Source organism: Mus caroli, chromosome 9, assembly GCF_900094665.2.
Source record: "Mus caroli chromosome 9, CAROLI_EIJ_v1.1, whole genome shotgun sequence".
NCBI classification, from domain to species: domain Eukaryota; kingdom Metazoa; phylum Chordata; class Mammalia; order Rodentia; family Muridae; genus Mus; species Mus caroli.
In genome coordinates, this window is record NC_034578.1 from 6,111,576 (window position 1) to 6,128,897 (window position 17,322).

At 36.3% G+C, this 17,322-nt stretch overlaps 1 protein-coding gene across 11 annotated transcripts in view; it reads right to left on the reverse strand.

Annotated features, from left to right (window-relative positions):
* Positions 1-17,322, reverse strand: part of Cntn5 (contactin 5) — a 1,179,522-nt gene that overhangs the window by 370,698 nt on the left and 791,502 nt on the right. For all 11 annotated transcript variants that reach the window (XM_021171282.2, XM_029481828.1, XM_029481827.1 and 8 more), the window contains one exon: positions 1,329-1,532. In XM_021171282.2, the coding sequence (XP_021026941.1) occupies positions 1,329-1,532 (204 nt within the window). The remainder of the gene's footprint in view (positions 1-1,328; positions 1,533-17,322) is intronic.

Below are 17,322 nucleotides of genomic sequence, written 5' to 3' on the forward strand. Positions count from 1 at the left end.
CCAATTCTAAGAAGGGACAAACTGTCCACACTTTGGTCTTCGTTCTTCTTGAGTTTCATGTGTTTAGCAAATTGTATCTTGTATCTTGGGTATTCTAAATTTCTGGGCTAATATCCACTTATCAGTGTGTACATATCATGTGAGTTCTTTTAGCAGGTGTTGTTGTATATATTGAAAATACTTGTCAGATGGGAGCAAAAGGACAGTACTTTATAGCTAGCTTTAGCTACACGAGACTCTCTTATGGAAAAAACATATAGAAGAACTATAAAACATATTAAAATATACTTTTTAATACTTTAAAACCAATCAGAATTCTCATTCTCTAGCTCACTTCTTAATAATGCCTTCACAGATAATTTTTGTTGCACAGCAGAGCAATCTGCATATCATATATCAACTACAATAGAGCACTTGACTTTTTAATGCAATGCCTAACTGTAAATGTCTATAAATACAAATGAGGTGTTTAAATATGAAGATCCTGTGGATAGATGGCAATTCCTATAATTATAGCATCATTACACCTGCCTGGGCTTCACTGAATAGTTAAAGTTACAACTATTCCTATTATTGGAAAAGTAATAACAATTATAATTGTACAATGAAGTATTAAAAGCTTAATACTCAATTTGAAGGCAGATGAGCTACAAATGCAATAAAAACTGAGTCCATAGAACTCATACAGCTAATACACATATGCTGCAGACAGACCCTAAGGACAGAGAGAACAGTGGAGTTCACATGGCACTCCCTTCTAGGTTCTCATTATAATAATGAGTTAAGTAGAATTATGATCAGTATTTATCCACTGTGAACCTGTCATTTCCCATAATACCATTGTATCTATGCCTGTGTGTATGCATACATGTATATTTGTGCATGTGTGTATGTGCATGTGTATGAGCGCATATGTGTATGTGTATGAGGGGGTGCATGCATGTATGTAAGCCAGAGGTTGACATCATGTGTCTTCTTCAACAAGTCTCTACCTATAGTCTGGCTAGCCTGCTCCAGAGATGTTCGTGTATCTGCATCCTGAAGATGGGATTAGAAGCAATCTCTGCCTGGCTTTATGCATAGTCCCTTAGGATTTGAATTAATATCATGAATCACAGCACAGCAAACATTTTATCAACTAGGCCATTTCCTATCACTCATGTTAACATTTTTATTCTGTAGCATACACAAACTCAGATTAAAGAGATGCATTTGTGAGTAGGGCAGCTGCCTTTTAGTTGATTTGTATTAGGTCAAGTGCTTAGAAGACCAGCAATGATACATCTTGATTTTTGCATATGAGATGCTTATTTAAAACTGTAACTCACCATCATTTCGCAGCGTGAGTGGGGTTGGAGGACTGAGCACGCGAGCATTTGTCACAGCATTTTTCACCAGACAAATGTAGCTGCCAACATCTGATGTTTGCACTTTAGAAATATAAAGGTTGCCTGTCTCTTGGGATATGAACCGCCGGCTGTCCTCTGCCACAAAGGAAGGGAACTCATTGAAGACCCAGCTATAGATGATCTCTGAAAACACACAGAATTTCAACAGCTGTTGAATAATACAGATCATTTAACTGGCAGACAAAGCTCAAACAGCAAGGGCTTTGCTAAGCATGCCTTGGCTCCAAGGCCATATATACTCAATCTACAAATAATGTAATATATTCTATTCAGCGCACAGCTCTGGTTTGTGGCTGTGGGAAGAGGACACAGAGTTCCTGATGTTCTGCCTGTACTTCTTTTCTCTTCAATTCTGAGGTGTGCTTGATATTCCGTACTGTGATTACTAAGATGAAAGTTGAAAGTTAAAGAGATAATGCTTTGTTCTTCTATATCAACTTAATGGATTGATTTTACCCAAACCTATAAGAGAATAGAGAGAGATGGCAGCATACACTATAGAGGAAAACATGGGAGATATGCACTTAATCCTATCCATTTATGCAAACTTCTCAAGTTAGGAGATAGATGGACTTTAGTTTTTCCTGATTTGTTAATCAATTATTGGCTATGGACCACCTCAGGTTATTCCTCACATCATTCCAAAGAGAAAAGAAAAAAAATTAATGTTTTCATGAAAGTATCCAGGTGATGGTGAAAAATGAAGGATATATGGACAATGGAATAATGGTTACTGAATGGGAAGAAAAAGGAAGAAGGAAATGGGAGAAAGGAAGAAGAAAACTCAAATATCTTAACTGAGCTGGAGAAAGGTAGAGTTGAAATTGGACTGGGAATTGTATTTTAAACAATCTCTCCAGCTCCAGAGTAAAAAGAGGGGGGGATGTGGCAGATTAATAGCAGGAGAAGAGCAAGCAGGAGAGTAAAATCACAGCCTCAGGAAGCTGGCTTTAAGTAGTTATAAGACATTGGTTTTGAGTGACAGTGGCAGTGATGACTGTGAGGAGCCAGGGAACACAAAATATTTGGAAACCACCGTAGAAGAGTGCACAGATGGAGAGATGCTCTGCAAGTAACAGCACTTGCTGCTGTCATACTGAGCCAGATAGGTTCCTAGTAAAAACATTGTGTGGCTCATACCTGCCTGTCACTCAGGCTCTAGGGGATCTTTTATTCTCCTCTGGCCTCTTTTGGGTACCTACATTCACATGAACACACACACACACACACACACACACAGAGCATCCTAAATATAATTAAAATAAATATAATTAAATTATGATAGAAGAACTAAGAAATAAGATTGATCATGATAAACAGAAGAAGACAAAGATTAAGGTTTTGTATCCAAGTTACTGAGCAGTTAGGAGAGTATATTTATTTATCTGTTTTTTTTAGACAATAATAAAGAGCAAAGTTCTTTGGTGATGTGAGAATGGTGAAACCAGAGCTTTAACCATGACACCTAAAACTGATATAATGTCTGTTATATGATTTGAATTTGAAGTCAAAGCCATTGAAATCTCAACTGCCTTCAAACTCACCCATGTTATAACTTGAAGAACAGATCCAACAGCCTCCTGTTTGCAAAGCTAGTTTTTTTTTTAAAATTAGATATTTTCTTCATTTTTTTGATAAGGAAATTTAACTAAGTTTTAAATGACCCATCATGGGATTATAATCTATCACTGGAATTAGGAAGACTCACTTTATATTTTCTTTTTCTTTTTTCCTCTCAAATCACCCTTTGCTCTGTCTTTTTCCTATCATGGATTATTAAGAGTCAGTTTCTTACTAACTTCAGAATGGGGAACCTGACCTTGAGCCAATATTTCCAGATGCTCAAGTAGATTGAAAAATGGTGAGAGAGACAAAGACCCAGCTAGGCATCTGTCATCACTAAATGAAACTCCCAGCACTGGAACTAGGTTACATCTAACAGAGGTGTTGGTCAAAGGGATCCTATGAACCCCCAAACCAACCCAGGCTATTGGTTGCTTTCTGTAACCTGAGGATTAGACTAAATGGCTGTAGAAAACAGCTACATGAGTCATGGAACACAGAGATGTCAAACTGGTCCTTATGTAGAATCTTTACTCCTACTGGCTAGTGTTCGTGCTACTAGAAGGTACTGTGCACACTACCAAAAAAAGGTAAGTACCAAAGAGGAAAAAGGTAAGTACCAAACCAGATACAAACCCCATGATCTACAATTGTGATCAACTAATGCAAGAGTATAACAAAAGTTGTCAGAGTAAACAATCACTATCTGATTGGAATTAAAGTTCACACTGTAAGATAGAACCCATGTCTCTCACTGCTCTGGTGGCCAAAAACCAGAGACTAAATAAGACATGGTCTAGGGATGTCTTAGTCAGGGTTTCTATTCCTGCACAAACATCATGACCAAGAAGCAAGTTCGGGAGGAAAGGGTTCATTCAGCTTACACTTCCACATTGCTGTTCATCACTGAAAGAAGTCAGGACTGGAACTCAAGAAGGTCAGGGAGCAGGAGCTGATGCAGAGGCCATGGAGTGATGTTTTTTACTGGCTTGCTTCCCCTGACTTGCTCAGCCTGCTCTCTTATAGAACCAAGACTACCAGCCCAGAGATGGTCCCACCCACAAGGGGCCCTTCCCCCTTGATCACTAATTGAGAAAATGCCTTACAGTTGGATCTCATGGAGGCATTTCCCCAACTGAAACTCCTTTCTCTGTGATAACTCCAGCTGTGTCAAGTTAACACAAAGCTAGCTAGTACAATTGACCCCTTGTCAACTTGACACACAAACACATCACTAGTAAGCCTCAACCTTTACGTTCTTATTCATCCCCAAGGTCTAAATAACTTTAAACTTCCCACAATCTTTACATATTCTTAAATTTTCAATCTCTTTAAAAATATCTATCTCTTTTAAAATCCAAAGTCTTTTTATAATTAAAAGTCTCTTAACTGTGGGCTCCACTAAAATAGTTTCTTCCTTCAAGAGGGAAAATATCAGGGCACAGTCACAATCAAAAGCAAAAACAATCTCCAACCATCCAATGTCTGGGATCCAACTCATGATCTTCTGGGCTCCTCCAAGGGCTTGGGTCACTTCTCTAGCCATGTTCTTTGTAGCACATGCATCGTCCTCTAGACTCCAGATGCCTGTACTCCACTTCTGCTGCTGCTCTTGGTGGTCATCTCATGGTACTGGCATCTCCCAAACACTGTATGACCCCTTCAGTCCTGGGCAATCAATTGCAACTGAGGCTGCACCTTCACCAATGGCCTTCCATGGCCTCTCACAGTGCCGAGCCTCAGCTGCTCTGAGTGACTCTTTCATGCCTTCAAAACTGGTATCACCTGGGTGACCCTTACACATTACCAAGTCCCGCTGCAGCAGAAGTACAACCTTGGCTATCTCTGGAACACAGCCTCTTTGTGCTTTCAGAAAACACTTCCCAGAAGATGTCACCTCAAGATGCTGGTCTGTTCTTAATCACTGCTAATTTCTTAGCTTCAGATAACCAGCATCAATAGTCCCAGCAATGCAATGTTTTTGCTTTAGTAGTTTCGGTATCTTGCTAATCACAGCTGATTCTTCAGCCCCAGCTAACCAGAACTACAGAATCTTCACAATCAAAATAGCAATGGACCTGAAAAGAGTCTTTAATTTTCCCTCTGATATTTCACAAGCCAGACCTCCATCGTCTGCACTGTTCTCAACATTATCTTCCAAGCTCCTACACAACATCTGACAGAACTCTTAACAACGAATGGATCTTCAAGCCCAAAGTTCCAAAGTCCTTCCACAGTCCTCCCAAAACATGGTCAGGTTGTCACAGGAATACCCCACTATGCTGGTACCAATTTGTCTTAGTCAGTGTTTCTATTCCTGCACAAACATCATGTCCAAGAAGCAAGTTGGGGAGAAAAGGGTTTATTCAGCTTACATTTCCACATTGCTGTTCATCACTGAAAGAAGTCAGGACTGGAACTCAAGAAGGTCAGGGAGCAGGAGCTGATGCAGAGTGATGTTTTTTACTGGCTTGCTTCCCCTGGATTGCTCAGCCTGCTCTCTTATAGAACCCAAAACTACCAGCCCAGAGATGGTCCCACCCACAAGGGGCCCTTCCCCCTTGATCACTAATTGAGAAAATGCCTTACATTGGATCTCATGGAGGCATTTCCCCAAATGAAGCTCCTTTCTCTGTGATAACTCCAGCTGTGTCAAGTTGACACAAAACTAGCCAGTACAAGGGACAAACGAAATACTCCTGTTCTGCTAAAGGAATGTTGTAATAAAGCAACCCCTAATTGCATTCTGCTACACATATAGATCAGAATCTTGCTCAGCCATCATCAAAGAAAAATCTGCCTTTAGTGGATAGGAGCAATACTGAGACCCACAACTGGAAAATGTACAAAGAGTGAGAGACCTTGGAGGTTTCAGTCATAAATGGGATGTATTCACCTAATCCCTTCCCTTAATGCTCAGAGAACTCTGAAGAAAAGGAGACAGAAAGAGCCAAAGGCAACATAAAGACCAAGCGTCATCCAGACAGCACAGGACAGACATGTGTATAAACATGGTGAAGCTGTGGCAGTGGAAAAAGAGCAACAGGGTACAAGCCATGTGTAGTCCCAGTGCTGACAGAAAAAATGGAATGGACACAAGACACCATCCCATACCCAGACATTATTTCACAAAGGAAACAGCTGACAACCTACAAAGGAAAATTTGGATTTCTCCAGTGGAGTCTCTGGGTACACAAACCAAATTTAAAGGCAGACTGTATTTCCAGTAGTAGATGATAACACAGAACAAATTCAGTGGTATCCTTGGAGTCTGTCTTTTCTTTAACCTTACATATCGTCTGCTTATGTTTTAATGTTTTTTATTTTGTATTTATGGGTTTGCTATGTGTGTGAATGTGGTTCTTAGTATCTGTGTTTCTTGTGCTTTTTCTTTTGCTCTTTTTTTTTCTGTTTGTTCATTTTGTCCTATTATGGTTTATTTTTGTTTGATCATATTTATTATGTTATTATCTATATTATTACTATTATAATTATTAGTATTAGTAGTAGTAGTGGTAATAGTAGCAGCAGCAGCAGTAGTATTTCTCAGATGCCTATTCGCATTCCAATAAGACAGAGGGAGAAAGGGTATGTAGAGCCTTGGTAGGTAGGGAAGTAAGACACATCTGGGAGTTTAGGGAGAGTAACCATAATGAGAATATATTGTACGAAAAATTCTGTTTTTAATTAAAAAGAAGAAATGATGAGAAATATTTAAGTGAACTGACAACAATTAGGCCCGTGGAGTATAAGCAAATTATGCACACCGCTAATTAGATCCTAAGTACAAGGACCTCTCCTGTCTCACAATGTGCTCCCTCTCCAACTTCATTAGTTATTCACATCTAATTTACAGAAATTTAACACTTCAAACCTATATATTTTATGAGATTCTGCTGAAATTTTCTTAAGGTTTTGATACTATTTAAAATTTAAAAAGAGTAATGAGCAAGCAAGTACAAGCTGACTAAAGAGTTACCATTTCTTATCCAAATAGTGTTTGTTGAATCAATAATTTGTAAAATATTTCAAGGCTAGGACAATTGTCCATAAAGCTGGCACTTTAAATGTCTCACAATTAAATAGGAATTCCAGGGCTCCAAAATGCTAATCCTATTTCTGCAGTTAAGTTTTCTTCTTTACATAACCAAGAGGTTCACAAAGCCAAGGACAAGAAAGAGAATACTGTACAATAACTCAGCTGACACCTGAAACTGGGTTAGATTTCCTGCCTGTACCCAAAGTAGAAATATTGCGTGGAGTCAAACAACATTTAAGATCTTTGTTTACATTCTTTGTTAAGGCTTTTATTATCTATTAACATTTATTAAAATCCTCTTCAAACTTTACTTTGATAATAAAGAGGAATACAGTTACTTTAAGGATAATGCTATAGTGTGAGGACTATAAAATAATTTGGGGAGACTAGAAAATATAATTGTCTCTATGACTTTAGTCTTTATTTTGTGTGCTACTTTGTCATTTATTAACTATGTCTCGATCTTAAAAATACCCACATATGTATTGATTTATTAAATAGTAACATTTTGATATCATATTTAATTTCAGAAGATATTGATACTACCTGGCAAATGATGATTTTCCATTTTCAACAATGTATTTTTTTTAAAAAGTATAAAAATCTCTCTCCAGCATATTCAATACTAAATGGTAAAACAAACTTTCCTAATAAATCCAGGCTCTTGGTTTCTTGCTGGTAACTTTCTTTTCGTTTAGGTTGAACTAAAAGTTATTCTAGTTCATTAGGAGTTGAACCTATCAAGACCCTCACTTTATGCATGATGTATGATGTACTTTATCTCTACTACTGCTCTCTAGCCAATCCAAATACTACTTATCCTTAATGCTGACATAAAATCAAGATGCAAGATTCTAGACTTAACAGCAGATTTCCTTGATATTAAACACACACACACACAAACACACAGACACACAGACACACACATATCTTCATGGCAAAAGAGACAAACAAATCCGATCTAGAAGAAATATCTCAATATGATAAAGCAATTTTTATAAAAGAGATTAAAATTAACAAGCCTCTATTCCTAGAGTATTAAAGAAGACAATGATTTCAACAACTGTTGTTTCTGTGAGATCTCCCAATTCCAGAACTCAAGTCAGAGCTCCCAGACATCTAATTTAGAAAGGAAATAAAATTCTACTTGGATATGCATAATATGATTTTCTATTTAGAAATGTTCCTTTGAAATTTTACCCCAAACCATGTTAGACTAAATTAATTCATCATTGCAACATATTAATTATCAATTGTTTGAAATAAAATCTAAGAATTTAATATCATTTACAAGATCCACAGAAAAGAAATACCTAGAAAGGAGGGTATACTATCTAGTGAAAAACAACTATGCTCTGAGAATTATGGCACTGATGAAAGAAACTGATCGAGATGCCAAGAAATGGAAATGCATCTCACATTCATGGATTGATAGGATCTATATTGATGGAACTTCAATATTACCCAACGAGATCTAAAGTCAGTACAGGATGACATCCATCAGAGATCTAAATTAGCATTACAAAATTTACATGACTACTAAAATCCCACTGATTATCCAAAGCCACCTTGAATCAAAAGAACCAATGACCTGATGTAGATCTGATCTGTGAAAGCAAGGTAAATATATACCTAAAAATTATATCAGCACACATACTGATGAATGGGACAGCACTGAGAACTTAGACATAAATGAGTACTTTTATAGCCCATTAAAATTAGATAATCTAAGAACAGGCCCCAAGAAAGAACAGTCGTTTTGGTAAACAGCATTAGGAATGATTTGTACTCATGTACAGAACATGGTAAATAGACCCTCTGTCACCTGTGACAAAGAAATTCATAAGTTAACTGAAACCTCAGCTGAGTATAAGAAGCTCCACTGAAGTTCCTCTAACATGCCTTCAAAATGAAGTGGACTTTTCACTTGTTTTGAGACTTCTGCAAAGGACAAGAAATAAAGGCAAAAATAGATACATGGGAATATGTCAAACTAAAACTTTCTGTGCAGAGAAGCATGCAATAAAAAACTTATGCACAGCATATAAAATGAAGAAATATTTGCAAATTATATATCTTATTCCTATAATATATAAAGAACTGAAAAGAACCTTATAAACAAAACAGATAAACAATGCCTATATGAGCTGTAGAAATAGGCAGATGTTTATTAAAACAAGATATACAAACATCCAAACATTACACACAGAAGATGTTCAGGCTAATTATCAGCAAAGAACAAGTTATTAGGTCCAGAGTGCTTGTATAGTATTGAAGTTTATTTCTCAACAACTATACCATAGATCACAACCATCCAACAGACCTGACTAGACTCTCTTGTCTTCTGTGGGTACTGTATGTGCATGGTACTGATGAAGCTTTGGAGAAAGAAAAGTGAGCTCTTACATGATGTTGCTGGCAATGTGAACTCCTCCCAACAAGGAAAACAGAATGGCAACATCACAAAATAGTTACAACTAGAATGATAAGATCTTACAAACCCACAAGCCAGGAAATGGAATGATTTGAAGAGATATCTCCCATTCAGAGAAGGATGATTTGGAGCAGCAGAGAGATGGAAACAATCAAGTGACAAATGGACAAATATAGAGTGTGAATATACAATGGGATACAATTGAGCCACTGACTGATGATATTCTGCTGTCCATGGTAGCATGGATAAGACTGGAGGTCATTGTATTATGTGAAATAAAGACACAGAAAGTCAAGCATGTTCTCACATCTCCAATTTGTGGAATCTAACCCAGGTGAGCGAGAAGTCAAGGTAATGACTGGAGGTTAGGAAAGCAGTGTGAGGTGGAAGTCTGGCTGATGGGAGCAAACACTGCAAAGCAGACACTGCATGACACTGCAGAGCAGAATTTCTCATGTGCTCTTGCACAGCACACTGACTTCAATGTTACTTTACTGTAGTATTAACAAATCTAAAAAACTGGGACTAGAGATGGGTCTTAGTGGTCAAGAGCACTGGTTGCACTTCCAGGCAGCTCAGGTTTGATTCTCAGCATCCACATGGCAGCTCACACCATTTGCAACTCTTGTTCTAGAAGATTTAATATCTGTTCTGTCCTCTACAGATAGGAGGCATGAAACTAGTGCACAGACATTCACTATGCTATACTTAAATGTTCTTACATTTTAGATATTAGTTAAAACACACTTACTTTAATTAAGTTCATACCTATCTTTAATAAAACCATGTCCTGGACATATATTGCCACTGAATCGAATATATGGGTATTTTCTTTTCTTTTATGAGTTTCCAATTGTTAATAAGTTAACAATCCAATGTAGTAACATTAATTTCATGAAAGAAAATAATCTTAAGTGTTATTTTAAAAACTTTATTGTTTTTCCTCTAACTTATTTCATTATCGTATCTTCTCTTAATTAACTCATCACAGGGAAAGACTGCCATAATGAGAAATGGAATTAAAACTAAATTTAGTGGGACATTGGAATTTTCATCTCTTTAATCTGATGGTCTTTATCTTGTAACAGAAGGTCCAGGTTTTTAAATTTCACACACTACAAACCTTCAATACTTTTCTGCAATTTATTCAGTGCCAAAGCTCTTCTCTTTGATTCCATGACAAACAAAGTCATTACTTAAATGACAAATCTCCACATGCACAGGATAAGAAAATAGGTATTTCCATATGGGTAAATATGCTCATTTCTCATGTCTGCAGTGCCATTGATGGGGGAAAATATCTAAGTGGAGAATGAAACCGTGTACTGAACACTCCAGTCTTTGAAAACAATCTCAGACAAGAATCTTACATATTCATTTCAGCATTTTCTAATATAGCCACAATTTGGGAAACGCCTGTTCTTCTTTCTAATAATATGTGTATACAGAGAAGCTTTGGATCAAAGAATTTATAAAGATCACAATGCAAACAGAACTAGTAAAGCTCACTGTCCCAAATAATAACAGCACTCCTTCCCAGGAACCAGCTTCCCTAATCCCTGTCAGTCACTAAAGGGGAGATTTAGAAATCAGCAACTTCTTTATTTTTATGTTCTCTTCAACTTTATTGTATATGTGAAATATCAGATAATGCTATGCATTAGCAAAATGTCTGTATCCTTTTCTGCTTATTCCTATGACATGGGATTCAATGATATTTGTCAAATAACTAAATTTGGTTCATTCCAAAGTATAATTTTTAGTATCTAGTGGTATAATTTGAAAAACTTTTATATTTTGCATTAATTTTTACTGATTCACTGAAGTATGAACTATAAGCAGTTTAATATTCACTAATTATAGCATGTACTTAATTCCATTACTCAGTTTGACAACTTTTCCTTGTGATGATTTAATTAAGGAAAGATACTTGAAATGATAATTGAATAAGTTACTGGCAAAAAGATAAGTTAAAAATATTTCTCAGATTTCTGTCTTGGATTTGATGTTAGCATTTTTTAGCTTATTAATATCACAAAAGAAACTGTAGAGAATTTTCCAGTATACCTTGCAACTGAACCTAAGAAAGACCAGAAATGAATAAGAACTGTGCCTGATGAGATTGAAGGCAATTGGAATTGAAGGCAACTGTCAGCTGCCTGATGTGGATACTGGAACCTCTGCTAGAGTCCTGGCAAGAACATTGCGTGCTCTTAACTACTAAATTAGCCCTAAGAAGCGAAACACCTATTTTTTCCCCCTCATTGTTGTGTACCATTGCTGTGGCAGAGAATGTCACTGTCAGACATGCCTCGTGCTCCTAGAAAAATAAAACCTCAATCTTTGTTTTTCAATACTATTTTCTCAAACACAATGTCTATTCTATAGCTGAACAACAAATATTTACAGAATGTGTAAATAGTTATGTTGGACCATATTTATATAATAATTTATATAATAACTTTTACACTTTTAAGCACAAACATAATCTGACTTCTATATCTTAATTTGCATCCCAAGTTTATTAGGGTATTCATGGACTTGATTTGTCGCAGTGAGTCAGTTACATAGATTCTTAGGGTTTATAGGGACATTAAAATTGAAGGTATCAGGATATTTATAGTCTTAGGTGTGACCTGGTTTTGTTCCTCTGGACAGATTTAATTGGTATTTTATTGAGAATTTTGTTTGGTAATTCAAACTGATAAATGGAACATTTATAAACACCATTTTGGTTACTAGATTTGTGGTGGGCTTTTTTATAAAGATCACCAGAGGTCAAGCACAGTGATAAGACTGAAGAGCTAGCTGTCAGTAGAGAGCTTGAATTCCATGAATAAAGCTATAAGTTTGGTTACCAGAACTGAGGTGGCATGGTTTGTAACCACAGTGCTGGGGAGGCCATGACAGGTATTTTCCTGGAGCTTCCTGTTTATCCAGCCTAGTCTACTTGATGAATCCACTCTAAGGCAGTAAGGGATCCTGCCTCATAATAATAAGGTGGAAGGTTCTTAAGGAAGGACACTATAACATGCCATCTGGCAATCCCATACAGACTCATAAATACTTATCTGAGCATGAATGTACATACGTACACTTCCACAAAGTAGGAAGAAATTACTACACAGAAACCTTTTTTAGGGAATTATGAGATGCAATATGGTCTGGGAAAGGTATATAAGACAATGTACTATGAGATTTACATTACACATTTGCACTTAATTCTTCCTCCCCGTCCTACAATGTCCACATTTGTAGGCCACAGAGTGAGGAAGAACTTTGCCTTTAGTTTCATAAAGTTCAGAATTTCAGAGATCACTTTAACTGTCTTCTGACCATGAGATTTTTTACTAGTATATGTATAATTTATTAAAGGACTAGTCTTTTTATGTGTGACCTGAACTAAAGGTAGGTAGAGTCGGTTACATTAAGTGAGACAATAGAGTTAAGGTAAATCCTTGTGAAATGGGCCGATTTGTTCTCATAATCACCTTAGTTCTCTTATACATTTAACCAGAGTTCAAGAAGGTTCACATAAAGCGTCATCTGTGCTATTAATAGTTAGGGTGAATGTAACATTTACAGTGATCCTTAAAGAACTGTTTAGTTAGCCTGGAGAAATGGACCTTTTAGGGGACAGAATGTGAATCCTGCACCCAACTTAAGTTGCTAAAAACTGCTTATAACTGCTTATAATTTCTTCTTCTGGCACCTCTGAGTATCCATACACAGGACATGAACACATATATTCCACCCTTCCTGGCACAAATATGCAAAACTTTCTGTGTATATAAGTATGCACCCAAACATTATGTACATAAATTAAAAAAAAAGGAAAATCATGGGTCAACCATCTAACATCTCAGTGTGAGAGTACAAAGTCCAATTTGCCTAGATGACGCAAAATTTACCCTTTATCATTAAGCCATATTGTACCACCTATTGTATTCTGGGTGTCATAGTTTACTTTCAGTTTTCATAAAATGAGATGTTGATATTGTATGATATGGTTATGCCCAGGAGAGCAGGACTACTTAGACGAGTGTCCAACATGAAGGAACTGCTCTACAAAGGCAAAATTGGCTCACAATAAATGGTCTAGTACATTGAAACAACTGAAATTCATCTTGTGCCTTGTACAATGGGATTTAGTCTCTTCAAGTGTCAAAAGTTTTTGCCAATAAATACACTCAGCAGCAGATAGCCTAAGAAGAAAAATACCAAGAAAAGTGTCCTATTTGCTACTAATGCCAACAGAATCAAGATATTGTAAAACATTTGTGAGAAATTTAAGAGAGACCTTGTCATCTGCTTTAGAAATAAAATTATCCTAATACAAATCAAACCTCATTGTCATATTGCAGTTAGTTACCTCTGCTAAATAGAACAAAGTAGCAATTCTCTTCAAAGTTTTAAGACATGCAATTTCATTATGCTTTTTTGCCTAAAGTCAAAGAGGTAGAATTCTACTTTAAAATTATGTCACCACAAGAAAATAAAATACTATATGCACATAATTAAAAACAGAATTAGCCAAATGGGAGATAAGAAAGGAATATTTATAACAGAAGCAGTGGCGAGTTGGCATTCATTTTGATCCACAAGTTATAAAGATCTGAGCTAGTGAATTCCAAGCTCAGGGTTTCGTGCCACTACACTGATTATATGACAGCAGCTATTTTTATTTTCTCTGCAGAATGTTTCACACCATCGATGCCACTTGTATCCCAGGAGCCCCGTGTCTAGATGTAAAGGTCACTGGTTTCTCTTTTAAAAACACAACCCAAATTTCTTGCTTTGCTAAGGGGTTTTGAAATTATTTATGGTGAACTCTAAATGATGACTGGTCTAGGTCTAGCATTTACTCCACAGTGTGCAAGAGCTAGTAGCATAGGTTCAGTTTAGGCTTTAAACTTCACATTAAAAAGCATCTGCTCGACATTTCCCACAATGCACTGGTAAACCTTATACAGTCAACCCCTTTATCAGTAGTATAAATTATGTTTTGGAATATGGTCAGGAATTATTACTGAATATCTTTATAAAACTGTAAAGATTTTAGATTGAAAATACATATGTATGGAGAACTATGGGAGTTGTGAGGTCCATCTATGGGGCCCCACCAAAATGATGAAGAACTTCATCTGCTCATAGATCAGAACACTGGGTGCCATAATGGTAGCAACTTCAGTGAATATTTATGATCTCATATCAAGATCTTGGACATAGAAGCAGAGAAATGGTTCCTTTGAACGTGATTTATTGAAGGCATGTTCCCAGGTGATGGGATTAAGGGAGCTGGTAAGAAAACAATATAGCAGAGCAAAGCATGGATGTACTGTTTGATATACACTGACTTACAATTCACCCCCTTCGCACCCTCAGATGTACACTTCATTACAGAACTGGCAAGTGACAGACTGGAAGCCACAAACGTCAACCATTGTATTCTCTTCCCTGTGCCATTTGAGAATTGTTTCCTCGTTGGGAGAGTTGGAGTAAAGTAAGATCAGAGACCACAATCTATTGGGTGAGAAAATGTGTGAATAAGGACAGAAGCCAGTGTGCTCAGCAGCTGTGAAGTCTATCCCACAGCCATTAATTTAATCTAGGATAAACACACTATGCTTAAAACACACTATGCTCCAGGAAAAGTACACTATGTAGATTAATTAATTTATTCTTCAGACCATTTTACAGACAAGAAAACTACGGTATAAAGAATAATAACAGCTGGGCATGGTGGCACATGCCTTTAATCCCAGCACTCGGGAGGCAGAGGCAGGCGGATTTCTGAGTTCGAGGCCACCCTGGTCTACAAAGTGAGTGCCAGGACAGCCAGGGCTACACAGAGAAACCCTGTCTCGGAAAACCAAAAAGAAAAAAAAAAGAATAATAACTTATTAAAAATTACTACTAAATGTAAAATGAAAAAAATACTCATTAGCATTAGTTTCAAATACTTGTTAGTCTGAGTTCTATAGCCATTGGGTTTAACTTTACAACTGAATAATCTAACGGTGAAAATTATGGCTAATCAAAGGTGTCTACATCTGAATGTCAAGAACAAAAACAAACTGCAGTTGTTTCTGTCAAAGTTGTGCTGCTGTGAGGGTGAGACACATGATGTAAATGTCTGGTTTCTTAAACTAATGAAGACAGAGTGTGTAACTGCAGCACCAAGCCTGGAATGTGTGTCAGTACTGACAAGAGAGATTTGCAAATAGTTACCTACCAAGTCTCCAGAGCGTGAAAAAACAGTGTTGGACTCTTGTATGCACAAAAGTCTATGAGATGTGAAAGTTTATAAAATTTGTCTTAGGTAAAATTCAATACCAGGAAAATGAAGTCCATGGATAGCAAAATAAAAACTTCTCATTTAGTAAGTGCACATTTACTAAATGCACTAAGTGCATTTAGTAAAATTTTATCTTTGTTCAAAGGATATTTCTTATTTATATATAATAACAGTGAATTTAGCATTACTATATGCATTAGAAGCAAAAGTAAGTATAACAATAATCTATTCATGACACTCAACATTTATATTGACAGTGAATTTTAAAGTATATTTTATTTTTAATTTCAAGCTATGTAAACTTTATCATATGAATTTATGTGTTTACCATAATATAAATATTATAGAAACAAATATGACCTTTATGATTCACCTCCCTTCTGAGTAGAGACAAAGAATAAAACCCACTATTTGCCTCAATTTTAGATGTTCAATGTGAAACTTGGGCTATTTGAAAAAGTGAACATTTACTGTACAGGTACAGCAGGCACTGTAAGAAAGATAAATTGATAAACCAAGATTGTCCCTCAACTTCTTCTACTCAGTGTCATCTGTTGTATGCTTGTGCTTTCAGAGCTTAACTAGCAGCCATTAATCCTTCATGCAAATCCTTAATGCTTTTAGCAAAAGTAATTTATTTGTCATGGTGTCACATGCCACATGGGAGTAGTAGATGCTGTCTCTTAATCAAGAATATATGAAATGGTTTATTTTCTGCTCCAAGAGTTTGTACCCATGGCTCACCTTCTCCAGAAAAAAAAATCTAATCATAAATACATATTAATCTCTGCTGATATGTAATACATCTTCAAATTACTCTTCATTCAAATGCACATAGCAGGACACTTTGGGCTAGTCATTTTAGAGGAGTTCTTAGAAGAAGTATAAAGGATGATGAAGTTATACAAATAATAGGAATAGTCCAAGACATGTTCATAAAATTTGAACTTTCTGGAGGAGACTTCTCTGTTAAAAATGTAGAGTGTTTTAAAGTTTTAAAAAACTATGTTTATGCCACAGTCTCCATGGAGTTGATTCTGACAAATGAGTATCAACATTTATTTATAACCTAAACAATATGACAATGTCTATTATTAAATAACATAGGAATCTTAGTAAGTAAAAAGCTCACTAGAAAAAAAAATAGGAGATGGGAGGATCTAGGAGGAGATGAAGTAGGGAAAAACTACAATGAGATATATTTTGCAGAAAAATTGATTTTCAATTTTAAAAAAGTAAATAATCTCCCCGATTTCCTGAATGTTTTGCAAGGGAGGCACTCCTCCTTTGCTGCTGAGAGTGCAAACTAGTACAGAAACTATGGAAACTAATATGGTGGTTTCTCAAAACCTTGGGAATAAATCGACCTCAACACCCAGCTATACCACTGTTGGGCACAAAGGTTACCCCATCATATCACAAGGTCACTTTCTCAACCATTGCAGATTTCTTTATAATAGTCAGAAACTGGGGGCAACCTAGATAGCTCTCAATTGAAGAATGATTTTTTTTAAATTTATTTTTTTATTAGGTATTTTCCTCGTTTACATTTTCAATGCTATCCCAAAAGTCCCCCATA